At 38.2% G+C, this 25,502-nt stretch overlaps 1 protein-coding gene across 1 annotated transcript in view; it reads left to right on the top strand.

Moving 5' to 3' along the window:
• The window catches only part of Pkhd1 (PKHD1 ciliary IPT domain containing fibrocystin/polyductin), a 474,396-nt gene that overhangs the window by 303,168 nt on the left and 145,726 nt on the right, over positions 1–25,502 (top strand). Inside the window, 3 exon segments of the mRNA XM_051152952.1 lie at positions 8,385–8,522; positions 19,851–19,964; positions 22,619–22,706. Of these exon segments, the coding sequence (XP_051008909.1) occupies positions 8,385–8,522; positions 19,851–19,964; positions 22,619–22,706 (340 nt within the window).

Below are 25,502 nucleotides of genomic sequence, written 5' to 3'. Positions count from 1 at the left end.
CTCTAAATGGTACCATCTATTAGTGTGCGTGCACACACACACACACACACACACATACACAAACACACACACATTTTCTTTCTTTTTAAAAAATTTTTTTTTTATTAATTTATTCTTGTTACATCTCAATGTTTATTCCATCCCTTGTATCCTCCCATTCTTCCCTCTCATTCCCCTCCCCTATGACTGTTCCTGAGGGGGATTACCTCCCCCTGTATATGCTCATAGGGTATCAAGTCTCTTCTTGGCAACCTGCTGTCCTTCCTCTGAGTGCCCACCAGTTCTCCCCCTCCAGGGGACATGGTCAAATGTGAGGCACCAGAGTACGTGAGAAAGTCATATCCCACTCTCCACTCAACTGTGGAGAATGTTCTGACCATTGGTTAGATCTGGGTAGGGGTTTAAAGTTAACCGCCTGTATTGTCCTTGGCTGGTGCCTTAGTTTGAGCGGGACCCAGAAGATTCTCCAGCACACAACAAGAAAATTTGCTCAACCATGTTCATAGCAGCCTTATTCATAATAGCCAGAACATGGAAACAGCCTAAGTGTCCATCAGTAGAAGAGTGGATAAAGAAACTGTGGTACATATACACTATGGAATACTACTCAGTTATTAAAAACAAGGAATTCCTGAAATTTGTAGATAAATGGATTGAGCTAGAAATGATCATAATGAGTGAGTTAACCCAGAAGCAGAAAGACTCAAATGGTATATACTCACTTATCTCTGCATACTAGCCCAAGAGGCATGTCCCACGAAAGCCTTCACTTACCAGGAAACTGGGACAGAGGGGAGGACATCCTATTGGGACTCTAAATGAGAGAAGCATGGGAGAATAGCAAAGTAGAAGGATCCAGAGGGTCCTAGAAACCTACAAGTAGAACATTATGATAGGCACACACACATTTTCATGATTAAAAAGTTTCCTGGATTTCTCATCCAATTCTAAAACTTGATTCTTCTCTTCACTGTCTCTTTGCCTTTGGTGATTTCCAAGAAAATAAACTTACTACGGGCAAAGCCACCGGCTGCTGGCTACGTCAATAGAAACCATGAAATATTTTCTTCTCCTACCCACTCAACCTGAAATCTCTCCTGGGGTGACTTCCAGAGCTCTGACACCAAACCCAGAGATGCTGTCCTGTAATTCAACCTCAACAAACTGCAACTTGCTTGTCTTCCCTCCAGCTGCCTTATTTTAACACCAAGGGTAACCTTCCATCAATAATTCTAAAGGTATATATCTAGGTAAAATTCAGGAATCTGGGTGGTGAAGATGAGTTGATGCATCAAGAACATGTCAGAGGGGGACCTCCTCCCCCTGTATATGCTCATAGGGGATCATGAAGGTCCCCCTCAGTCACAGTCATAGGGGAGGGAAGTTTATTCATTAAGGATAATGCCATATTTCATATTCCTGTCTTGGAGAATACCATGTGCCCTGGTTGAAAAGAGGGATTTTACTAATGGAAAATTCAACATCTGTGTAAGTCACATAAACATACCTTAGAGTATTAGGATTTTGGCTGAGGCTGTAGAGTCTGAATATTCTTGTCAAGATCCTTGGAATTATGAATAGAGATTCCAGAGAACCTCATAATCACTGAGAAAACATTTGAATTTTAAAAGAAAGGAATATGTTTTGAAAATCCATGCAAAAATTTTAAATCAGATTCCGACAACTTACTGAAATCCACAGATAGTCACAGAACTTAAAGGCTCTGGGACATGCTAAAATATATAGAAATATTCAGAACAATAACAGTCACCATAGAAATTATTTGAAGATTTTTATATAATAAAATAATTTTATAAATTTAGTATTATTACATATAATTGGACTGCTTAGCAACTGTATTATTTGAGATAGCATGTTGAAAATATATGAGTTAGTATTTGTTAGGATGATATTTTAAGCCTACCCAAGCAATAAATCTATATTTACAGAAAAGTGTGCATAAAATTTAAGAGCAAAATAGAATACAAATGTTAATATCTTTAAGGAATATAGAAATGTTTTGGGATTTTCTTCTAGTTAGAAAAATACATTAAAATCTTGAGACTAAATAATCCACAGTAGTGAAAAATAATGAAGGAGCTTATAAATTTCTGAATATATTGCCCTCTCTGTTTGAAGTGGAAACTAAAATGGGACTTCGTTTCCAATGAGAAGCTCATGGGGAAATAAACTCACTGAATAGAATGTCTGCTGTACAGACCTTTGCCTAAAGAGTTTCATTCAGGAACAAATAATTTTGTGGCATTCAACATTTTTTCTTCAGGGTTAAACTGTGAACATTAAAGCTTGTTCTTATTGTTTTTCTCAGGGAAATAAATCAAAACAAAAGCCACATAGGAATATGTTTGATGCCTAGTCTGGTTTTAACAAACTATAGCATGTAAAAGTATATTAATTGGGCCACCTGAGTGGTACTAGCTCTCTCCTTCCTATACAATATGTTTGTGTTTCCCTACGCGCTATTAGGACTAGAGAGAATTATCCTAGTCCTCTTGTCAGTCTGTATTCATTCTTGCTGAGCTGAGGTATAAGAATTATGCTGCCATAGCTTAACACCTAACCTCAAATTTATCAAAATGCATAACTATTCTTAGTATTTAAAGGTTTTCTTCCCCCCCCGCTTTTTATTGTACTTGACCTATTGGTGCAGGCAGAGGACCATGATCTATGTTTGAAATTGCAACTTTAAGTCAGCCTGTCTGAAGTATTTGAGGATTTCAGGAGGACAGTAGTTGTGTCAGATAGGGGTTCAGTTGCTGTGATAAAAACACCAGGACCAAAAGCAACCTGGGAAAAAAAGGGCTTATTTCATCTTGTAGCTTGTAGTCTATCAGCCAGGGAAGTCAAGGCAGGAACTCACAACAAGAACTGAGGCAGAGGTCACAGAGGAAGAGGTCACAGAGGAATACTGATTACCGGCTTGGTCCTCATGGCTTGCTTAGCCTGCTTTCTTATTATAGCACCCAGGACCACCAGCCCAGTGGTGACACCACCTACCGATGTGAGCTGAGCCCCCCTACATCAATCAACAACCAAGAAAATGCATCACAGACAAATCCTGTGGGAGTGTTTACTCAATTGAGGTTCCTTCTTCGAAAATGTCTCCAGCTCATGTCAGGTTGACATAAAATCAGAAAAGTAGCACAGTGCCATCCATGGATCAAAACAGCAGAGCCAGATAGAAGAAAAAAGGCTTGACTTTCATTATTATAAAAACAGCAGCTCTTTCTGGCATATTCCTTTCAGGATTTGGAGTTCAGAGGATTGATCTGATATTGTTGGTAATTTTACTTAAAAACCCTCCCTATTACACAGATTTGCAATATTTTTTTTTTTTTTTTTTTGGTAGAACAGATGGTATAGACTAGAGGAAGAGACAAACATTGTATGTTAAACATTTTATTGATCAATTAAAATATCATAATTTAAAATGTTGATTCTGCTGTGGGAATTATGCATGTCTGTATTGGCCTGGAAAAGACATTCAGAGCCTGTGTGGGCCTGGGCTGGGAGTGTAGTATGTAGTTAAAATGTGGAGCTCTATTAACTCCTGCTTTCTAATCTCCCTCCTTGTTGTCTGTCTGTCTGTCTCTACCTTTGTCTGTCTGTCTGTCTGTCTGTCTGTCTCTCTGTCTCTCTCTCTCTCTCTCTCTCTCTCTCTCTCTCTCTCTCTCACACACACACACACACACACACCACAACACACACACACACACACACACCAGGGTGGCAGATAGCCTTCTGTCAGGTGTGAGGAACCTGCCTTTGTTTCTTGAATCGTGCCTCTAGGCCCTTTGCAAACTGCTTCTTTTGCCCATTTTTAAGACCAGTTTGAAAAAAAGATGATAGTCAGGGTACAATTAAGAAAACCACCTGTGTGGATTTGCAGGAAAAAAAAAAAAAAAAGCAAGCACTAAAACTTGCAGCTCATCAAACAGAGAGTGCTGTTACAGGAAAAATGGATCCTTGCTGTTAAACAGAATCCTGTTCAGTTCTTCTAAGAGGGAGGGATCCCTCGAGAAGCCAGTGGCATTGTTTCAGTAATGTGTCTCCTCGATACTAATTTTCAGTCATGTTAACCTTTCGTCCCTATGAGCCATTCATGTGTGGGAGCATCCACTGTTTTTGGAGTATTGTTCTTGACTATATTTATAAATTATGATAGTGTATTCCTTAAAGTTAAACACAGCCACAAAAGATGGGAAGTGCAAGCAGTAGCTGTAGCATGTTAACTTTTAACTCTGAGCTAAAAATACTCTCCTCTTTATTCTTTTTTTTTATTAAAGGGAAATTCATTTACTAGAGATCCAATAACATTAAAATTTCCTTTTCACTTGATTCATGTATTCATAGGAAAATACTGCAGTTTATTCTGGATGCAGAAACAAACCCATTACCTATGGAAGGTGCAGAAAAATGAGAGCCTTCAAACAGAAGGTCCATGTGTGTCCTGATGTGCCGTGCATGGTCTTGCTCTCCCTCGGAAACCTCATTTCTGTCCACTGTTGGTGCAGGCTGTTTCCCTGACTGACAATGGAGAGTTTTAGTAGAAGATGCCCTCTCCATCTAAGTTATAGGACCTGATACAGTGTCTACCATACAAACAGTGGCTCTCTCTCCCCTAAATCATCCTTGGGCATGTAGCCTCATTATTGTTCCCAAGATTTGTGCCCTTTGCCCTTGATCTCATTTCTTCAGGAGATAGACAACTGTCTATCTTGGAACCCAGTAGTGACCTCGATTCTTGGATTTTTCTGGGGGAAACTGAGTTTAAATCTAGCATTGAAGTTACAGGGAATATTTTCTAATCATATTAGTCAACTGACTCTTGGTATAGAAAGAAGTCCTAGTCCTCTGATAGACAGCTGTCTTTATAATTGGGTCAGATTTCCAGTTTCCTCTTCTTAAGAATGATGAAGTGTTTGTACAAAACTGCATCTACTTTGTTTTCATTATTCTTACGCTGGATGCACCGGAAGATTCTAAAAATGCTCCCTAGAGTTAAGTTTCCAGAGAATTCTTTTAAAACTTTATATTTCTGATTGTCAAAATAGAACATGTTCAGAAATCAAGTTCAAAAAGAATTGGTTGGCAAGAGAGACTAGAGTAACGATAGCGGGTGTTTGGCACTTGATGGATGAACAAGTGGCAAAAGAGTGTGATTCGGTACCCAGAGACACCACAACATGGTTGGTCCTAAGCCCCTTTGGGGCAGGGGGAAGGCAGTCTTTAATTACATCTGGAACTCATTATTTCTTTTTGGAGGCTCTTTCCAGATCAGCTCCCCCATCAGCCTCCCATTGAGCAACAGAAATTCCAGATGGTTCCCTCCATATGCCAGTGCTCACTCTCTCAAGTAGGATAGATTGGTCATTGACAGAATAGGATGGAAGAGCTGCATCCAACCAGGACTAGGTAGAAAGCATTGGGAGGCAGTTAAGATAGAGGGGATCCATCATATATATTTATTAAATGGGTTGATTGGCTTTTATGAATGACTACTAGAAATGCTTTGAGTAATTTCACAGAAATCATGCTACTTGTAGAGAATGTGGCATACTGGTTCAAATTCATAGCTTGATAAAAAGGTACAAGCTTTCCTTGTATCTGAGGACAGTTTGACCTGATAGCTTTTCTGCTCTGGAGACAATTTCAGCATGAATTGTGCATTTCATTGTTCATGTCACTGTCACCTCTACAACTGTGATACGAAGAGAACTCCTTTAACAGGAAATGTTATTTCATTTTAGTAGAATAGATATACTAATACATTTTCTAGTCAGAAATAGCTGGGACTAAGAAAATAGACCAACATCCCTATAATTAAAGTATAGTATTACTTCAAGTCTATAGCCTTATTTTATTAGTATATCTGTATCATGTAATTGTACGAAACACCTCTCACCTACTCATCTTTCATTTCCAACTTCTTGTAAAATATAATACCCAAAGAAATGACAGCAGTACTTCTCCTGTTTTCAGTCCATCTTTTCCCTCTTGCCACTGCTGGCTTGTATGTGTGTGTGTGCTACTTGGTATTATTATGAAGATCTAAGCTACATTAGATTTTGTTTCAGATCCTGATAAAATAAACACAAGGAGGGAAGAAGTCATCAACTGACCCCATGCAATTAATCTTTATGATTCCTAGGAAATTGGTTAGGACATTTGGATTAGGTAGAACATGTTATAAAAGGAAACCTCAAATCCTATGTATTTGTCATATTTTTACACAGGAATTACCTTCAAAGAGTCTAGTGTCCCTGTGTGTGTCCCTGTGTGTGTGTGTGTGTGTGGGTGCACGTATGTGTGTGTGCGTGTGTGTGTTTCTGTGTATATCTCTGCATGAAAGAAACATTTGTTTAACTGAATTGATTGTTTTGTGGAATCAAGTTCTATATGCAAACAGTGATTATAATTTGGCATACACGAAGACCATTTGCACAAAACTTTAATTTTTCGAGGTCTTTGTTTTAAATAACTTTTTAGTTTAAAAGTGTGAAACCATTAGATATATAAAATGATAATATTCTCTTGGTATTGCACTTTTTCTTTGAAAAGTGTTTTGAGAAGTGCCAGAGATGAGGCTGAGGCCTATGTCATTATCTATCTAGTCAGTTGTCTTACACCTGTTAGTAATGCAAAGGACTCTTGAATTGGAGGTGTGTGAGGACTAAACTCTCCAGGGCTCGAAACACTTGTTGAATGTCTTTCTTTTCAACATCAGAATAAGCGCAATCCTTTTCTTTTAGAAATGGTTACTGTCTTCCTCCAAAAATAGGGGAGACAATGATTTTTCTACTACTCAGTCATTAAGTGTTGTTATGCAAACTTCACAACATAAAAATCTAGTATTCTGACTTAAATGTGTGAACAATATCTTAGAAGTATGAAAAAGATGGTGCTGTCCTCCAGAGGCAGTAGTGGTGGAGAACTCTAAGGAGGAAGTGATGAGTGCTTTACTGTCAGCTAAAACCCAGCTCCTTCGTGTTCCCCATGGAGTGGGTGGTACTGATGATGCAAGGCCATGGCGGTACTTTGAGATCCACTAATAGTGTACAGCTGAGAGAATTGAGGAGGGAGAGAACGTCCAGAGGGTATGGGCTGGACTGAAGGTGTTATGCTGGAAACATGCCTGCCATATTATTGGCTACAGTTTAGTCATATGGCTTCATTTAACTGAAAAGATAGCTAGAGACTGCAGACTAAATCTGTAAGCCCAGGAAGAAGAAGGAACCAGTTGGCTTGCAGCCTTGTAGTCTTTGCCACAGGAGGGCATGGCTGGTCTTCTACCTAAAGAAACCTGTGAGTGCTAGCAAGACAACTCGTGACAAGTTAATTTGCCTGGTCAGGTCCTTAAGGATGGCAGAGTCCATTGTTTCCAGGTCTTAGCAAGAGAACTTCTTTTTTAAAAAAAGTCTGTGTACTTGTTGGTGATCATGATACTTGAAATTTAAGCAGAAACATCTATTTGACATCTTTAATTCATTTTGAAGAGGGGAAACACTTAATACTTCCGCATAGATGAAATATTTAATGTTTTAAGTGAAAATGTTTTATTCATATAATACTTTATTGTTAAGTTCAGGCAAAAAACCCCATGATTATTTCTTTTAAAGTTATATAGAAAAGGCTTTTATGAGAGGGATGAAGGGAGGAGGATAGTGGTTTGAAGTCACTCTATAAGCATGCTAGGCAATTGGACATCTGTACATTGAGAGATGCTCTTACTAAGCACACATTGGGTACTTTGTATCACATTGTGGAGATTATGGAGTTACATGTGGCTTGCCATGTTGTGTAGGCACTTCAATCTACTAACTGATTTAATGCTCACAAAAGTCCTATGAGAAAGCAGATACTATTTTTATTCTTCTTTCATGGACAAGATAATCAAGGCACAGAAGGATAAAATTGCTCTCTCATCTAGCAGATTAGCAGAGCTGGGATTCAGAACTAAATTGCTTATCTTTCCAAGGCTAGTGTCTTATCTCTTCTTCTCTATGCCCTGAAACTAGAGTCAAAAGTGAGGACACAGGTACAAAGCATAGGGAGCTCATGTTTGCACATACTAAATTCATACTACATTTATTGAGAGTGGTGTTTGAGGACATAAGCAAGACTTTTTGGCCATAAAATTTTGTTGTGTTAAGGAGTGACAAAATCTACTAGGCATGGCTGACTTTCTTTCCTATTTGTTAATAAGGCTGCCTCATACAGAGTGTTCTGGTTGCTGCTCCAGGGCTGACTCAGGTGACAACATGAACAGCTTCTGAATTGCTAGAAGCCTGAACCATCCCTGGAGGAGAGGAAGGGGACCTTGTTTCAGGTGCAGAGCTGAGCTACTGTTTTGTTTCCTGCAGACAGGTCTGTACTTGTGGATACCCATCTCCCACCGCTTAGAGGCCTCTATGTGATGGGGACCTTGGAGTTTCCAGTGGACAGAAGCAATGTTCTGAGTGTGGCATGCTTACTCATTGCAGGAGGGGAGCTGAAAGTAGGTGAGTAAATGCTTGGGGATTGAGATGGGAATGCAATGATAGTCAAGTTGGGGGGAAGGTGTTATGGGGAATGCAAGGTAGCATTAATTGGCTGCCTGACAGAGGCTGAGGAGCCATAAGTCTAGGAGTGTCTTTCCATGTACATGTTTAAATGTGGAGAGTAGTGACTTCTGGTTCTTCCTTCTCACTTGCTCTCTATTGTCAATCCTGTTTTGTTGCCCTAGAGGAACTCTTAAGTCAGATAGCATGGGGTCAAACTCACCACAATCTCACACTGGCTGTTTGACCTTAAGCAAAAAGTCCCAGGGGACTTCCATTTCGCCATCTGTTACATGTACAATGAGGGAGTCTACCACAGGGAGATGAGATGTCTAAATGATTAGAGTCAGCTACTCACATTATCTTATGCTGGATTTTTGAAAAAAAAAAAAAAGACACCTTACATCACTTTATCAGGGTATTTATATACAAATCAGTAACATGATTTGAACTTTTTTTTATCAATTTATTTATATTACATCTCAATTGTTATCCCCTTGCTTGTTTCCTCCAACTCCTCCCTCCCTCCCTCTTTCACCCTATTCCCCTCCCCTAGGTCTGTGACAGAAGGGGACCTCCTATCGAACACCTACTCAGATCTAGCCAAGGGACAGAACATTATCCACAGTTGTGCAGAGAGCAGGAACTGACTCTGACATGAACTCTGGTGCCCCACATTTGACCACCTCCCCCGGGTAGCACTCAGAGAAAGAATAGGAAGGCTACCAAGATGGATAATTTTTTTTTTTTGAGATGTGAATAAGTGAGCTACTTACACAATTCCAAGTTTGGAATGGTGCTCACGGTAGAGCTAGTAAAGCCAGATATTCTTCCTCCTATTCTTTGCTGTAAAAGGTGGAGAGAATGGGTTGTTCCTGGAATCCAGACTTGCAAGTGTGGAGATTGTTATCAGACATGTGTGAATGTTTGCACGGCTGGGACTCAACTGGCTCATGAGAATGTCTTACAGAAATAAATTCTCTAACCTGTCTCTTCACACCAGGGTTGGAAGTCAGAGAGAACCCAACAGTTCTGTGTTGATAGGCCAGCATCACCCGGGGCATTGCATAGATCAGAGATGGCCGCTCAGGAATGGAGACATCAGCAGAAGCATTTCAGCATAGTTGGCTTTGGCTGTATACTTGCATACGCTTCTTTGGCTTTACCTTGGTATCGGGCCACTTAAGCATTCTGCCCTTTCACCCATTTCTTCATTAGATTACCTTCACCCATCTTTTTTCTCTGGACAATAACTTTATATTCTTATATTTTAATTTTGGATTAATACCATTGTCCCTTAGCATTCTAATAAAATCCTCATCTAATCACAGATGGAGACCTTTGATAAGATAGACCCTGCTTGTGTCAGTAAAAGACTATCTGAAGCCATCCTCTCTTGACTAGAGCTGTTCTTTTTAAGCACCTGGGGTCACTGATAACATAACTTGTAGACTGAAATATGTACCCTTGAGAGCAAGTGACACCATGCCACTCTCCATCTTTGCTTTAGATATTTTAGATAATTTAAAATTATGTCAATTCCTAACTTGGTTTTTTACCCATGACTAGATAATGGTGTATTTTTTTTTCTTTCCTTTCCATCCATGTGTTCCAGGCCTAAAGGTTGCTTATTGGAACCCATCTGCCCAATGCTATGTGTGTTATGCCTGAAGGAAGACTTTCAACCCATCTGTCCACACCTACAGAAATCCCGACACGAGAGAGATAATATGTCTAGTTAGCAAACAAACTTAATAGAAGTGGACACTGGCACAGCACACTGCCAGAGCATATCTTCTCTATGATGCCATTTCATCCAGAGCCTAGCAGTTTGGGATTCTAGTTCTTGGTGGCTAAGATTTTGAGGTAATAGATGCTGGCAAAAGCGATCATCTGATTTCCAAATCATAGAATGTTAGAATTGGAAGTAAATTTGAGATCAAAGTTGTGCCATGAATGCCAGAGGCAGTTACATTATTTGCTCAGTGCTTGTCTTACTAGAACATGCACACGACCAGAAAGTATAGCAGATAAGGATAATTGGCGACTATGCTCTAGCTATTAATTTATTTTTATCATTAATTATTGTTGTTGTTGTGGCTGATAAATGGATCATGACCAGAAAATTTTACTCTGCCTTTGTAACAACAACAATAACAAAACCCCCACTATATTATTTATTTGAAATATTTATTTTTAATTATATATGTGAATATGTGTCTTTGCATAGGTATTGTGTAATCCAGAAGAGGGCAAGAAACTTCCTGCCCTATGCTAGAGCTGGGGTTATAGGCAGTTGTGAGCCATCTGGTATGAGTGTTGGGAACCTAATGTAGGTCCCCTGGAAGAGCTGTTTGCATTCTTAAGTGCAATGCTGTCTGTGTAGCCAGCATATATACCTTAAGAGATGATAAATTTTATTTTATTTTTTAAATATTTATTTATTTATTGTATATGAGTGCTTTATCTGCAGAAGAGGGCATCAGATCACGTTGTAGATGGGTTTGAGCCACCATGTGGGAATTGAACTCAGGACTTCTGGAAGAGCAGGTGGCACTCTAAACCACTGAGCCATCTCTCCAGCCCAAGAGATGATAAATTTTAATAAGCTCAACATCCTTTATCTATTCTTTAACAACTTAAGTTGTTATTACATTTTTTATCCATTGCAGGTATGTATGTGTGTGTGTGTGTGTGTGTGTGTGTGTGTATAAGAGAGAGGGAGGAGAGGAGGATAGGGAGGAAGGAGGGAGAGAGAATAGAGAGGAGAGAGAGAGAGAGAGAGAGAGAGAGAGAGAGAGAGAGAGAGAGAGGCAGTCCTCGTTTTGTGCTTCATGTTCTTATGAAGGTCTATGAACAACTTGTAGAAGTTGGTTCTCTCCTTCCACCATGTGGATTCTGGGAGTTGAGCTGAACTCAGTTTATGAAGCTTCATGTCATGTGTGGCAGGCCCTACTTCAACATGTTCTCAAGTTTCATTTGGGATACAACATACTAGAAGTTAATAGCTATATAACTTGCGTAGTATATAGAATTACTTTCATGAATAGCATTCCTGGGTGAAGAAATGAAACAAATAAGTAAAACTTAAGAAGGAAATAATTCCTCTGTTGTGATGATTTTCCTCCATTTATACATTTATTGTTTCCTCTTTCCTCTCTATTCTCTTTTATATGTTTTTCTTTTATTGAGTGATCAGTTCAATGCCAAACATTGGGTTGGGATTTTTGGATCGCAGGGACCAGGACAGAGAGGATTCTCTTGTGTTTTTTCATTTGTTTACTTGGAAAAACAATGAGATAAACAGGAGCGATATGTTTAGATGACAACATACTTTCTGAAGGAAATGAAGGAAGTAACTTGGAGAGGTCCAGGTTGGCTGTTGGCCATCAGAGGTTCGGTGATTAGTAAGGACAGCCCTGAAGAACTGTGGAACCTTGGACCAAAGAGAACAGAAGGATCTAGACCTACAAAGCTTGGGCAAGACCACCTCATCCTTGAGAGGCTCATGCAAAAGCCTTGAGGCAGGAAGGTGTGTCGTGTCGGCCACTGTCCGGTGGAAGGGCAGCCGATGGAGTACAGAAGACGATAAGTTAAATCTCTAATTCTACTCTAGAAATTTGTTGTTCAACTTCTAGAACATTCTCCCAAAATAACTGTGCAGTTGGGAGTCTCTGCGGTTGTGAGGAACCATCACAGGGCATGAATCATCCCTTCACAGGCTTCATGAGGAACCCGAGATTGGCAGATTTTACTTGTTTGTTTCAAAATATTGCATTTGGTAAAGAGCAAAGCCACGGCCAGTGGCTGTTGCAGTTATCTTTAGCCTTCCCTCCCCAGCTTCTGGCAACTCTGTCTCCATTAGGAACCTCTTCTTCTCTTGATTAATAGATCACATTCAGCATTTTATCTCTGATCTACCCTACCAACTCTTCTTGTCTTTACTAATGTAATGTATTAGTTTTAAAGCATCTTCCTCACTAAATGGTAGAATTCAGTGTATGTTGTGAGACTTGTTATTGCCAGCTTCTGATAATAAATATATATATATGAATAGACTGCGGCCTATCCTTTATCTCAGTGGTTTTTCTTCCCTCATAGAACACATCATGCTCAAATGTCTATGTCTTTGAGGAAGGAATTACAATGTTAACATTTAAATGGCCATGATATATTTATCTCCCATAAGAAAAGCACACAAAAAAAATATGAAAACACAACAAAAAGCTGGTGCTCTGATTTCAGTTTTTACAATTTGTCTTGGCCCAATTAAAATGGCCACCTCAATCTCAAAATAAACATTAGTTAGTTGAGTGCATTAACTAATTTGTGTTTGTTTGAACAGGAACACCTGCCTGAACCCATCCCTTTTGTTTATGTATTTTTTTAGATGAGGAATTGCTCCTATTTATTCATGTGTTTCTTTTATCATGGTTATCACTGATGTAGCATGTTATTGACACAAATATTCAACCCATTACATATGAATAATTTTTTGTAATAATTTGTAGGAAGTCTTTAGTGGTGGATAACCAGAAGTAGCACACCTACTGAAACTATTATCAAAATATTAAAAAACAGCATATAAGTATCTTGTTATTGCATAAGTAATATGAAATATTGGTATTCATATTGTACAAATGTCCATAATTTGTTATATTCAAATATATTGAGTAATGCATATTCTAATTACATTTAAAAATTAATAGGATCCCTAAATCAGCAAGGAACACTACACACATTGGAGAGCTGGGGGCAGAGTAATTCATCGTTACTTTGGTTTGTCACAGCCAAGTCATGTGATGAACTGCCTAGTTGCTCGGTAATTATACCAAGAGCTTAGACTTTTATCCTAAAACTGGAAAACATTTTGTTTTTAGGGTATTTGATGGGTATTTGTCAGTGCTGCCTCACATTTATAGCCAGAAGCCTCAGGTCATCACTTGCACCTGGCTTTGATTATCAGGAAATGAGTACTAGGTGTATGGCTTCCTTCATTGCATCCATGATTGGAGCGCTCTCAAGCCCAAGGAAGAAAACCTATATTCTCCTTTCAAACCAGCAGTTCTGCAAGACTCATTGGATGATTAAGTAACAAGAAGTAAACAAACCTGAGAAAACTATAGATTACATCCTTCAGACTAAAGTCATAAAACCATTGAACAAACAGAGATCCATGTGTGTTATTGTTTTTTTTTTTTTTTTTTTTTTATTAATTTATTCTTGTTACATCTCAATGTTTATCCCATCCCTTGTATCCTCCCATTCCCCCCCCCCCCATTTTCCCATTATTCCCCTCCCCTATGACTGTTCCTGAGGGGGATTACGTCCCCCTATATATTCTCATAGGGTATCAAGTCTCTTCTTGGCTACTGCTGTCCTTCCTGAGTGCCACCAGGTCTCCCCCTCCGGGGACATGGTCAAATGTGAGGCACCAGAGTACGTGAGAAAGTCGTATCACACTCTCCACTCAACTGTGGAGAATATTCTGACCATTGGCTAGATCTGGGAAGGGGTTTAAAGTTTACCTCCTGTATTGTCCTTGGCTGGTGCCTTAGTTTGAGCGGGACCCCTGGGCCCAAATCTGCCTATCATATTGTTCTACTTGTAGATTTCTAGGACCCTCTGGATCCTTTTGTTTTGCTGTTCTCCCATGCGTCTCTCATTTAGAGTCCCAATAGGATGCCTTCCCCTCTGTCCCAGTTTCCTGGTAAGTGAAGGCTTTCGTGGGACATGCCCGGGCTAGTATGCAGATATAAGTGAGTATATACCATTTGATTCTTTCTGCTTCTGGGTTAACTCACTCATTATGATCATTTCTAGCTCAATCCATTTATCCACAAATTTGTTATTGTTAAGAATAATATATCAGGGATTAGAGAGATGGCTCAGTGGTTAAAAGCACTTTCTGCACTTGCAGAGGACCTAGGTTCAGTTCCCAGCACCCACGTGGTGGTTCACAACTTTCTGTAATTATAGATCCAGGAGACCTGACATTGGTGGGCACCAGACATGCAGCTCATGTGCACATGTTCATGAGGGCAAAACACACATTTATATAAAATAATAAATTAAGTAAAAAATAATATAAAATGCTAAAGTAAATACCATTGTCTTCTTTCAAGCAAGTACACTTTTAACGCATAATGTGCCATAGATATTTCCACAAAGATGTGGTTTATGGGAGCTAGAGTGAACCACTCATCAACCGGTTTTCACACTGATAGATTTCTAATCCAGGTAATGGTTGGCTAATAAAATTTCAAAGTAACATTGAAGACATGTGCTTTCTAATAACATGCTTAAAACTTTGTGTTTCATAATCATAGGAAGCATGAAAATCTATTTTTGTTCTTGGAGAGTCTTGATAGGGCCAACAGGCTAACAATAAGCAACACATGTTTCAAGATGAGTTTTGCCATAGGAAGATATTATTTTTGAATGGCTACCGCTTTTCCACAAGCATTTTATTGTCTTTAAATTTTAATCATGTACTGTTAATCAAAACTCTAATAAACCTGAAAAATCTTCTGATCTATTAAGTATCTTTAATAGTGAGAGATTTCAAAATCAGTATTTTCAAACTTACGCTTTTAAGTCATGAGTTTCTTTAATATAAATTTGGAGATATATAATTTTTGTTTAATAATTAACATAAGTATTTAATTGTACTTTAATAATTTAATATATTAAGTAAATTACATATTAAATAAATTCACATTTAAATATTAACTAATTCATGTGAAAAAATAATTTTACTCTACGGACATGAGTCTACTTTATTTTAATCAAGTTGACCCTTGTTTCTCTCCCAGTGATTCCCTCTCACACATGCCTTTCCAAACTTCACATCCTCTTATGTGTAGGAAGTCTTTATTTTAATACAGATACATGGATGTCTTTAGAAAGAAAGGGTCGGGGATCTCAGACAGCTCATAACCTCAGACTCCTTATATAATCAAGGCTGTCTTTCTACCTCCACTTGTCTAGTGCTGGTGTTACAGACCTGTGCCATCATGCTGGGCCTAATCTTTCATTATGAAATAAACATTTTGACTGAATTATGTTAAAAAAAAATCAAACATGATATAGTTCCAATACTTTAAAAAACAAACTTAATTAAACTTAAAATTGAATGAGATAATATATACTTACTCTCATCCAGTAGAAGAGGGAAGACTTGTAGTTCAAGGATGTCCTCAGCTATACAGTGCCTGTGAGGCCAGGTGGGGCTGCATGAAACTGTCTAAAGAACCTAACCAACTAATGTTTTTCAAGACCGGGTTTCTCTGTATAGCCTTGGCTGTCCTCGACTCTCTTTGTAGACCAGGCTGGCCTAGAACTCACAGAGACCCACTTGCCTCTCTGAGTACTGGGATTATACAGGCATGTGACTTCCTTCCTTCTTTCCTTCCTTCCTTCTCTTTCTTTCTTTCTTTCTTTCTTTTTTTCTTTCAGATTTATTTATCATGTATACAGTGTTCTGCCTGCATGTATGCTTGCAGACAGAAGAGGTCAGGAGATCTCTTAATAGATGGTTTTGAGCCACCAAGTGGTTGCTGGGAATTAAGCTCAGGACCTCTTGAAAAGCAACGAGTGCTCTTAACCTCTGAGCCACCTATGCAGCCTCATCAACTAAGTTTTAAGCATCTATATAAGCTTTTATCTTGTAGAGGTTTTGAAGGAATTCACACTTCTTGTTTACGGATAGTTTCCCATCTATGGCTATTTTGCCAACCTTGCTGATTGTTTTACTCATTACCACATTTTCTTAGTTTCTGTTTATTATATGTGGGGATGTTTGCCTGACCACACTTATTATCCATTTTTCTGCTTAGATCCCTAGATTTCTTTTTCCTACAATTAGAAGTTATACTGCTAGTCCATGTATGTTTACGGTCTTTATAACGTATTCACAATTTTTATTACTATAAGATGTTTCTATCTATTAATGTTTTCTTCAAGGAAGTTGGTCTCAATGAACTAGCTCATAATTCTATGAAAAATTTTAAATTAATTCTTACAAGGAGAAGAAAATAAGCAAAAATCACAATTTACAGTCTTAAAAAATTTGAGGTAAAATATGGTATGTTGCTATAGCTGAGAAGGGTCACTTAACCCTGACTTAATTGACAAAGAAAGATCTGAATAAAGGTTGACTCTGGGGACTTAGCTGTGAAAGGGGCTGGGGTAGTGTTTCAGGCAGAGAGGAGAAGCGTTGTGTTTTGGGACTTACTGTGGCTCAGCTGTGGAGCATGTCAGAAAAGGTGAAAAGAAGGGAGGTGTTCTACAGGACCATGAGACATGGACAGCAGCTCTCCTTTTTGCTGTTCCAAAACATTGAAAACTAGTTGCCATTATGTATAAATAGCATACTGAAGAACTTTGAGGATTTATTCCTTTTTCTTTATATCACATGCTAAGTCTTTAGTTCACATTTCTTAAAATATAACAAGAGCTACAACCACTTTTACTGTAACTCAGGAACATTGTAGACTCTTAGAAATTAAGTAGAGTGGAGCCAGGTGTGGACAGAAAATTAAGGATTGGGCAGAGTAAAACAGACTGTGAACAGAAAGATCTGAAATGTTAGTACATATTCTTGAATGTGTTTGTAGATTCCAAGGTTAGGCAATCAGGTTGATAGAGCATGCTTAAAGTGTAACGAGGCTTATACTCGATTCTATCAAAGAGATTTAGTTAATAAAATAATAAAAGGTCCTTTCCCCCTTTTTGTACATTTTGAAATTCATGGAATCCATTTGTACCATATCCTCCAAATCAATAATGGTTATCTTTGGTATACCAGAACTTATTTTCTTCCATCTCTCCAGGTGATTTTAACATCTGGACCCAATTCTCTTTCCCTCCCATTGCCCACCATCATACTAAGTAATGACAACTGTGCCTTCTCTCCTAGTCCTACACACACACACACACACACACACACACACACACACACACACACACACACACGTCTTAGAAAGGTATTTATTAAGTCAAAGCCCAATGCCACTACATAATAGCTATGTAGTTTCTGACTCATTGCCTAAGCTTTTCTTGCCTCAGTTTCCTCATGGGCATCTCTACCGTTTTCATTGAAGGCCTCTGAGAATGTAATGAAGTCATGGATGCAAAAGTATCAGAAATGTATCCCAATACATAAACTTCAGGTTTCAAAGCAGCCTTATAAAGGTAAACCAAAGCCCATGTGCATCATCTGGGGTGCTGTATCTCCAAGGTAGCTACTATCTTTATTGATAAAGTCTATGTTGAAAAGAAAATCTCACTTCTGTTTTCAGGATTGAGAGTACAGTGATGATGGCAGGCAGCCATGAAAGCCTCACTTTCACCAGCCTTTACAAATCCAGGAAGCATCTTACTGTAATGTTAGACTATCATGCACTTCCTTCTTATCCCCCTGCCTGGTTGCTTAGGAGTCCCAGCCTCCATCTTTTCCCTCTCCTATCTTCACAAAAAAACCAATCCAAACTCTGGTCACTTCAGATTCTGGAAGATCACGGCAGGCTGACTAATTTTGCCCAGACTTTCTGTGAAGGCTCCACATGTGCTGCAGCTTTGGATTGCATAATTGATTTAACCTCTGATTTTAGAGAAATGCGCAACTCTTTGTGGGACGCTGCATACATTTCTCTAGGGCAAAAGTGTCCTACTTTTCCTCTCTGGTATCTGTTTAGTGCTAGACATTTTTTTCCCCTTTAAGACTTTACCCTTCATGAAATAAATGAAAGCACAGTTGGAAAATGCTTACTGGACAGGCTTATACCAGCAAGATAAGAGTTGCACCGTTCCCTCCTCCTTTGCATCCTTCCTTCTTGCTCTTGTGTCTTTGGGCTAAGAAGGCACCTCCATGTTCCAGCCAAGGCACTGTGCCATCTACATAGAACAGGAGCTTGCCTTAGTGTTGGACCAGAAACACCTAAGCCGTGGGTTCTAGTGCTTGTTCTCAACTTGTGTGCTGTGCAGATTGATTTGTCTCTCGGAATCTTGCTGTCAGCACAGTCATGGCTGGAGTGGATGAGCCGAGGAGATATGCATATAGCAAACCAAAAACATAACACCAGGTGCACAGAAAGTGTCAGCAAGGGTGTGGGAGTTGGGGCATGGAGTACTTTGGGGCTGCCTGGGAGAAGAGAGTAACCAAAATGACAAGTAGGTAATTTTAAATTTACCAAATATTCCGCACCATATCTGGCCATCCCATTTTTTGTTGTTGTTGTTTTCATTTTCAGGAAACTGATAAATTGGAAAGTCTGAGTTGATAGATAATTCTGATGAGCCTGCTTGTGTAGAATGTATAGTTTGAGGAGGATTTTTCTACTGGTTATTTCTTCAACAATTGATTCTGTAAGAATAGCATAACTCTACCAGGTCCATAGCCACTAATATCATTAACAAGTCCCTGAACATTTATCATACTATAAGGAACACAGCTGAGGAGAATGTCAGAAGCAGTTCCCATCTGCTGAGCATCACAGCCTTATGCTTTATGTATCCCAATGATGCTGAGAGAACTTAAGCAGAACAATTTACTACAGGCTTAATAAACCACCACTGTTTGAAGGCTGTTACATACTGCTAGTTGGATAGATTTACATACACACCAGAAGATCTTTATATGTGAATGTTTACACTGAAACAAGAACCATGCCTCTCAGGTTTGTAGGAGACATTAAGTGTTAAAACCATGTGAGTGAAGGAAACAGTAATTCACACAACCTTGGTCACTGTATTAGCCAGGATTTGCTGTGATAATGGTTTTTAGTAAATAACACCCGAATTTCAGTATTTTTGTAAAATGAGTGTTTGGATTGGACTGGGTTAAACCTGGCTCCAGCCTGCTTGTGGCTCTCAGTTTTTTCTGAATGTCTCTTCATTTAGGCACTCAAGGATATGAGCAATTATATGATAGGGAAGAGATGCGGAGAAGACTTGGCGAGTATTTACATTGCCAGCTGACGACTGCCATTACTACCCCTTCCATCCAAATTTCCCTAACCCAGAGTACTTGACCAAGACAGCTTGGATAAGAAGAGCCAGTAAAGTGTGCTCCGAGCCTATGAAAAGAAGTCGCAGATAACTGATGAGGAGTAACCCAGCCTTCCTCCGAGAAGCATGTGCAAACTCCTGCTTTCTGTTGTCATTTTGTTTATGTGACCATTTGGACCATTTGTCTCTTCCCGGTACAATCAACATCACAGCATTTACTCTGGATTCCCTCTTTGCATTTCAAGTTATGTTGGATGATTTACTTCACTTTCTTAACAGGTACTTTGGAAAGTCCCTTAGAAAAAGAACAAAGATTTCAGATTCTCCTTAGAGCCTCTGAAGAAATCTTTTGTGACCGTTTGGATGGAATTCGTGTTGACCCAGGAACAATTGGTAAGGTTTAGTACAATGTGTGGTACTGATGTAATGTGTGTGCAATGTGTGTGTCTATGTGTTTGTGTGAGAGACAGACAGAAACAGACAGGAAGGGATACATAGAGAGGCAGAAGAGTTCCTTTTATTGGATAGCTGCTAAATTCTGGATAATTTATATTTTCTCTCTTACTTACCAGAAGTTCAAAGTCCATTTACGGGTATCATAACTATGACTGAGAAGTGATCAGCTATGTATGTGTGGTGGCCACAAAAACATTCACTGTTGACAGTATTTTCATCTGCTGTTGCTATAGGGCTGGGGTGTCAAATCCTAAACTGTTCTACATGAGAACACAAAGGTATCCTGTACAGATACATATGAATGTTTCCAAATAAAAAAGTGTTAACCAATAGTGCTATGTAGGAACTGGTTACTTTGTAAAAGGGATACTTCTTTGCATGAAGTAGTTTCATCTCCTTTAAAATCATTCATCTGTTTTAAAACTTGGTCCATTTTAACTCATTGATTTCTCTCCCCTATAGGAGGAAATGAGTTGAAATGAGTCATGTCTGGGTCATTAACTATGCTTTTCAGTATTATGTTGTTTATATTATATTATTATAGATGTGTGTGTAACTGTCATGAGCCATGATAGAGACTTTATTGGATTTCCCTTTAGATGAGCAGCTGTGTTGGATGTTTTAAAGTCAGATGCAATATCTACCATCTGTCTCGCTATCTGTCTGTCTGTCTGTCGGTCTGTCTATCTATCTATCTTTCAATCTATGCATACATATGAAGTATATGAATATTATGGGATAAATACTCAGAGACTGTGGGGTTTATTGACTTAGTTCCAAAATACCTAATGATTTCAGTGTAATATGTTGAAATGCTTTATAATGTCAAAGTTTTTTCCTATGAATTCTTTCACATGGGCAGAAGAATTTTAACTTTTCACAGTTGACAAAGATGAAAGATTATACTAGGAATATTTGGTTTTGATTCATCTGTTTTGTGGAATAATCACATTGGTTGGAACTTTGAGATAGGAGTCCACACCACTGAGTGTTCTGATCCTGACCCCAGCCTCACACTTCAACTAATGTCTTTACATTATTTTACTGATAGCAGTTGAAATACAGTATACCCAATTCACAGCATACTTAGCTTCTCTGACATCATACGCAAATGGCAGGTTTTATAAATAATTTTAAATAGTGTATTACCTTCTTGAAATAACTAAGAAACTGCATCATTTTACAGTTAACCTTTGATAATGGAAATAACCAAGAAATCTGCTTTTCTAGTTAATTGAATTTTCTGGATAATTCAGATTTTAAAGATGTGAATTGTTTTTTTGTAACAAACAGTGTTGTTGGAAATCCCTCTAAATAACTCCAGGATCCTGTCTGCTTGGGGATTTAGCCTATGGTGGATAAAAGATGATTTTAGTTTTTGTAGTTTGCTGTTTTGTTACACATATTCTTGAAACTATATTATGAAGAATTGATTCTAGAACATATTCTGAAAGTAAGGGTCCTTCTGCATCAATTAATCCTTATTGTATTTTATCTCATAATATATGTGTCTGAATTAGAGTATAGAAGAGATTATAGACGGAGGCACAAACACATAATTAAGATTTCATTAATTATGATACTATTGTTTTGGTCCACACTGGATGAAATCCAAGGCACATTGTTGTTACCTCAATGGTTTTTACTTCTTTCCTTCATGTTTTTAACAAAATATTATGACTATTTAGGTCATTGAATTACTGGATTGCAACAAAATATTTCTATTTATGTAGGGCTATTCACATAATCCAGTTGAGTGCAGGGTGAGAACATTAAAACTTATAGTCAGATGTACTTATTTATAGACACATATTATTCATCTAAATATTATCTAAGTGAAATAAATAAACACATATATGAAAATACATGATTTTTCTCTATGACTGAAATGCATGTTCACATTTTTTGGAGAACTAAACTACGAGAAACTATACACCTAATATGGTTGAAAATGCTGATTAAATACTTTTGAGTAAGTAAAAAATAAAACCTGAAGGGACACATACAGGCTGACTGTCCCCATTAATGCTACTATTTGTAAGTTCAAAGTATGTAGGTTATATTTTATATTTTTATTATAATTTCTTTGGTCAAAATAAAACAGAATATCCATTCATATTTCCTCTGATGATCTAGACTTAGACAAAATATTAAGTCTTAGCACTGAAAACAATGCTAACAGCACTGAGAACCTAGCTTTAAGAAGTAGAATGAGCCTTGCCACTTGGGAAATCTAGTGTATATCATAAAATATAAAAACTGGTTGATGTCCAACAGATTACACAAGTTATGAAATCACTTTAATGGTAGAAGGACATGCCTCCTTAAATTGAGCTGGCTAGCCATTAGATTGTGTGTTTGTCTGCTTTTAGATTGCTATTATGTGTTGTAGTTTTAATTTCTCTGTAGATCTCTGAGTTATATTTTATCTGTTATAGTAGAAATATTTTTAAAGGTAAGATAGATACCCTCCCATATGGATTATATATCATATATTTTCTGTAAAAACCTTTGAAACATATTTCACTTATTTGGTGTTAATTAAGATTGAAGTATTTTATTGGTGATTTGTTGATTCTTTAATTTTTCAGGAGTTTATGGGAGACTTCAACTTCACAGTGCTTATCCTGAGAAATCCTGGGTACACCTTGGAGCTGATATTGCACCAGGAAATGAGAGGTAAGGAAAGAAACAGAGACGTTTATTCGTTGTTATTGTTTCATTTGGCTCTCTACTTTGTTTTCTTGTGATATGAAATGCCAAACATCATTCAGAGTTAAAATGAAAAGCAGGGAGACTAGACAGAAACAAACAAACAAGCAAACAAACAAACAAAAAAAAAAAAAAACACGTGCCATAATAAAAAGGAAGATTTGGGCCCAGGGGTCCCGCTCAAACTAAGGCACCAGCCAAGGACAATACAGGAGGTAAACTTTAAACCCCTTCCCAGATCTAGCCAATGGTCAGAATATTCTCCACAGTTGAGTGGAGAGTGTGATACGACTTTCTCACATACTCTGGTGCCTCACATTTGACCATGTCCCCTGGAGGGGGAGACCTGGTGGCACTCAGAGGAAGGACAGCAAGTAGCCAAGAAGAGACTTGATACCCTATGAGAATATATAGGGGGACGTAATCCCTCAGGAACAGTCATAGGGGAGGGGAATAATGGGAAAATGGGGGGGGGGGGAGGAATGGGAGGGATACAAGGGATGGGATAAACATTGAGATGTAACAAGAATAAATAAATAAAAAAAAATAAATAAATAAATAAAAAAAAAAAAAAAAAAAAAAAAAAAGGATGAAAAGTACGAAGTCTAGGAAAAGAAAATATGTACCAAGAGCAGTTTTAGATACTGCATGCTTTTGCCAATAACCTGTAGAGCTATGGGTTCTGTAAGTTAAAACAAGAAATGTGAATTGAAAATACAATAGTGAGCCTGGTGGTGGTGGCGCCCGCCTTTAATCCCAGTACTCGGGAGGCAGAGGCAGGTGGATCTCTGTGAGTTCAAGGCCAGCCTGGTCTACAAAGTGAGTCCAGGACAGCCAAGGCTACACAGAGCAACCCTGTCTCGAAAAACCAAAAAAGAAAAAAAGAAAAGAAAAAAAGAAATACAATAATGATAATTGACAAGGCACTACATAGAGGTGCTGGCAGAAATGAGGGTGATATGAAGCTTATGAAAATGAAGAAGGGATCCACCTCTGCTTTGAACTGAACAGATAATATGAAGAATGAACTGACAGTGATCTGCTAGGACTTGAAGACAAGAACAATACATGAAAACAACAGAAGATGCGATACTGGAAGTAAAAACCAAAAAATGGAAAGCTCCCATAGGTAACTGTCTTTATTAAAAAGAACCCAGGGATCTCCAACAAAAAAGATAAAAGAAACATTAGTGGAACACATATAGAGCAAAGCTCAGAAGAGTGAATATTATGAAGAATGATTGTAATGAAAATAAATATATTTTTATATATGAATATGTTTTACACATATATGAGTCTATAGATTCACTCAATATGATCATTTCATATATATATATAATTCCTACTTAAATCTTAAAGTGGAAGTATATGAATGGGGCTATTTATTACCAACACTTTATTTAACCTGAGTCACATACATTAAAGGAGTATTCATTTATGAAACTAGAAGTTCTTATGGCTGAATATTTCCCAGTTTGTCTAATTCCACTGGTTATGTTCTAAAAATTAGAAATATTTGAAAACTGCCCTTTCTAGAATTACTCTCAAAGAGGAATGTTTTAAAGAAATTGGAAGAGAAAGGTGTAAGTATCACAATGCACTGGTTTTACGTATGGCTGTTTTCTCCATTTTGAAACATCGTCCCCTGGAAGGAGGAATAAGGTTGGTAGGCACAGAAACTCACATCTGTAGTTGTGGTGAGCAGCCACTGAGGTAGGAGCATCATGAATTCAAGGCCAGGATGGGTGATGTAGTGAGTTCTGGGCCAGCTGCAGAGTGAGAAACTGTCCTAAACCACTCATCAGAAAGCTCATCAATCTCAATGTTCTCCTGAGACTTGTGAGAGTCCCGCAGCCACCTGCAAGGTTACTTTAGAGGGATTATTTGTTGGGAGAGAAGAGACCCTTAGCCGAAGCTGCCTGGTTTCCTCTATAACTGAGCATGTGCTTCCGTTTGATTTCATCCTATGCCGGGACGGTTTCTCTATGATGCAGCCCACTATGAGTCCCTTTGCTTTTGTCTTTAGTTTCTTAGCTATGCTCCTGTAAGTGACTACAATAACTCCATTGGCTTATCAAGCTCTATCACTGATACCCTGTGGTGCACAGACATTTGTTCATATATTTCTAGGAAAATATGCAATATCTAGGCATCCTTTCTCTTCAAACTTATTAAGATAACTTGACTCATAAAATTTCTTTGCACATGCTTGAATTATTTTATCTGTACACTTAGTGAGAAAACCTTCAGGAAAATGCTTCCATTTCATTTGTTGAAGTTATTTTCATTTCTTTCCCATACAGCCAAAGCCCAGTGAGATGTTTTGAAGAAATCTTACTTCCTCTTTGCTATAGGTCATTTGTATATTTACCTTCTTATTACTCCTTACCATATTTCGGTACAAACTTTTGTGGAGACAGGTGAACAAAATGGACCTTTTGTAATGAGAATAAATCCAAACAGACTGTGCAAAGACAGAAGAGTTTATTTTTACACCATTCTGCCAGTTGAATGCACACACTGCCTGCAAAGACTCAGGCAGCCACATGCATGTGTTCTGTGAAACCAAGTGGTTATTCTTCCAGCTAGTCTTAAGACATTTGTATTTCGTTCTATCCACTCACAGAGTTTTAAACAGTCAAGCACTAGATCTGGCCTACACTTTAACATGGTGGCAAATGACTGCTGTTGCCATACTTGGAGGCCAGAGAGGATGAAAAACACCCTCAAGAAATGATCGTGACTTTAAAGTTGTTCAGGAGA

Source organism: Acomys russatus, chromosome 11, assembly GCF_903995435.1.
Source record: "Acomys russatus chromosome 11, mAcoRus1.1, whole genome shotgun sequence".
Classification (NCBI taxonomy): Eukaryota; Metazoa; Chordata; class Mammalia; order Rodentia; family Muridae; genus Acomys; species Acomys russatus.
The sequence above is the reverse complement of the archived record's forward strand: the minus strand, read 5'-3'. Positions and strand labels throughout refer to the sequence as shown.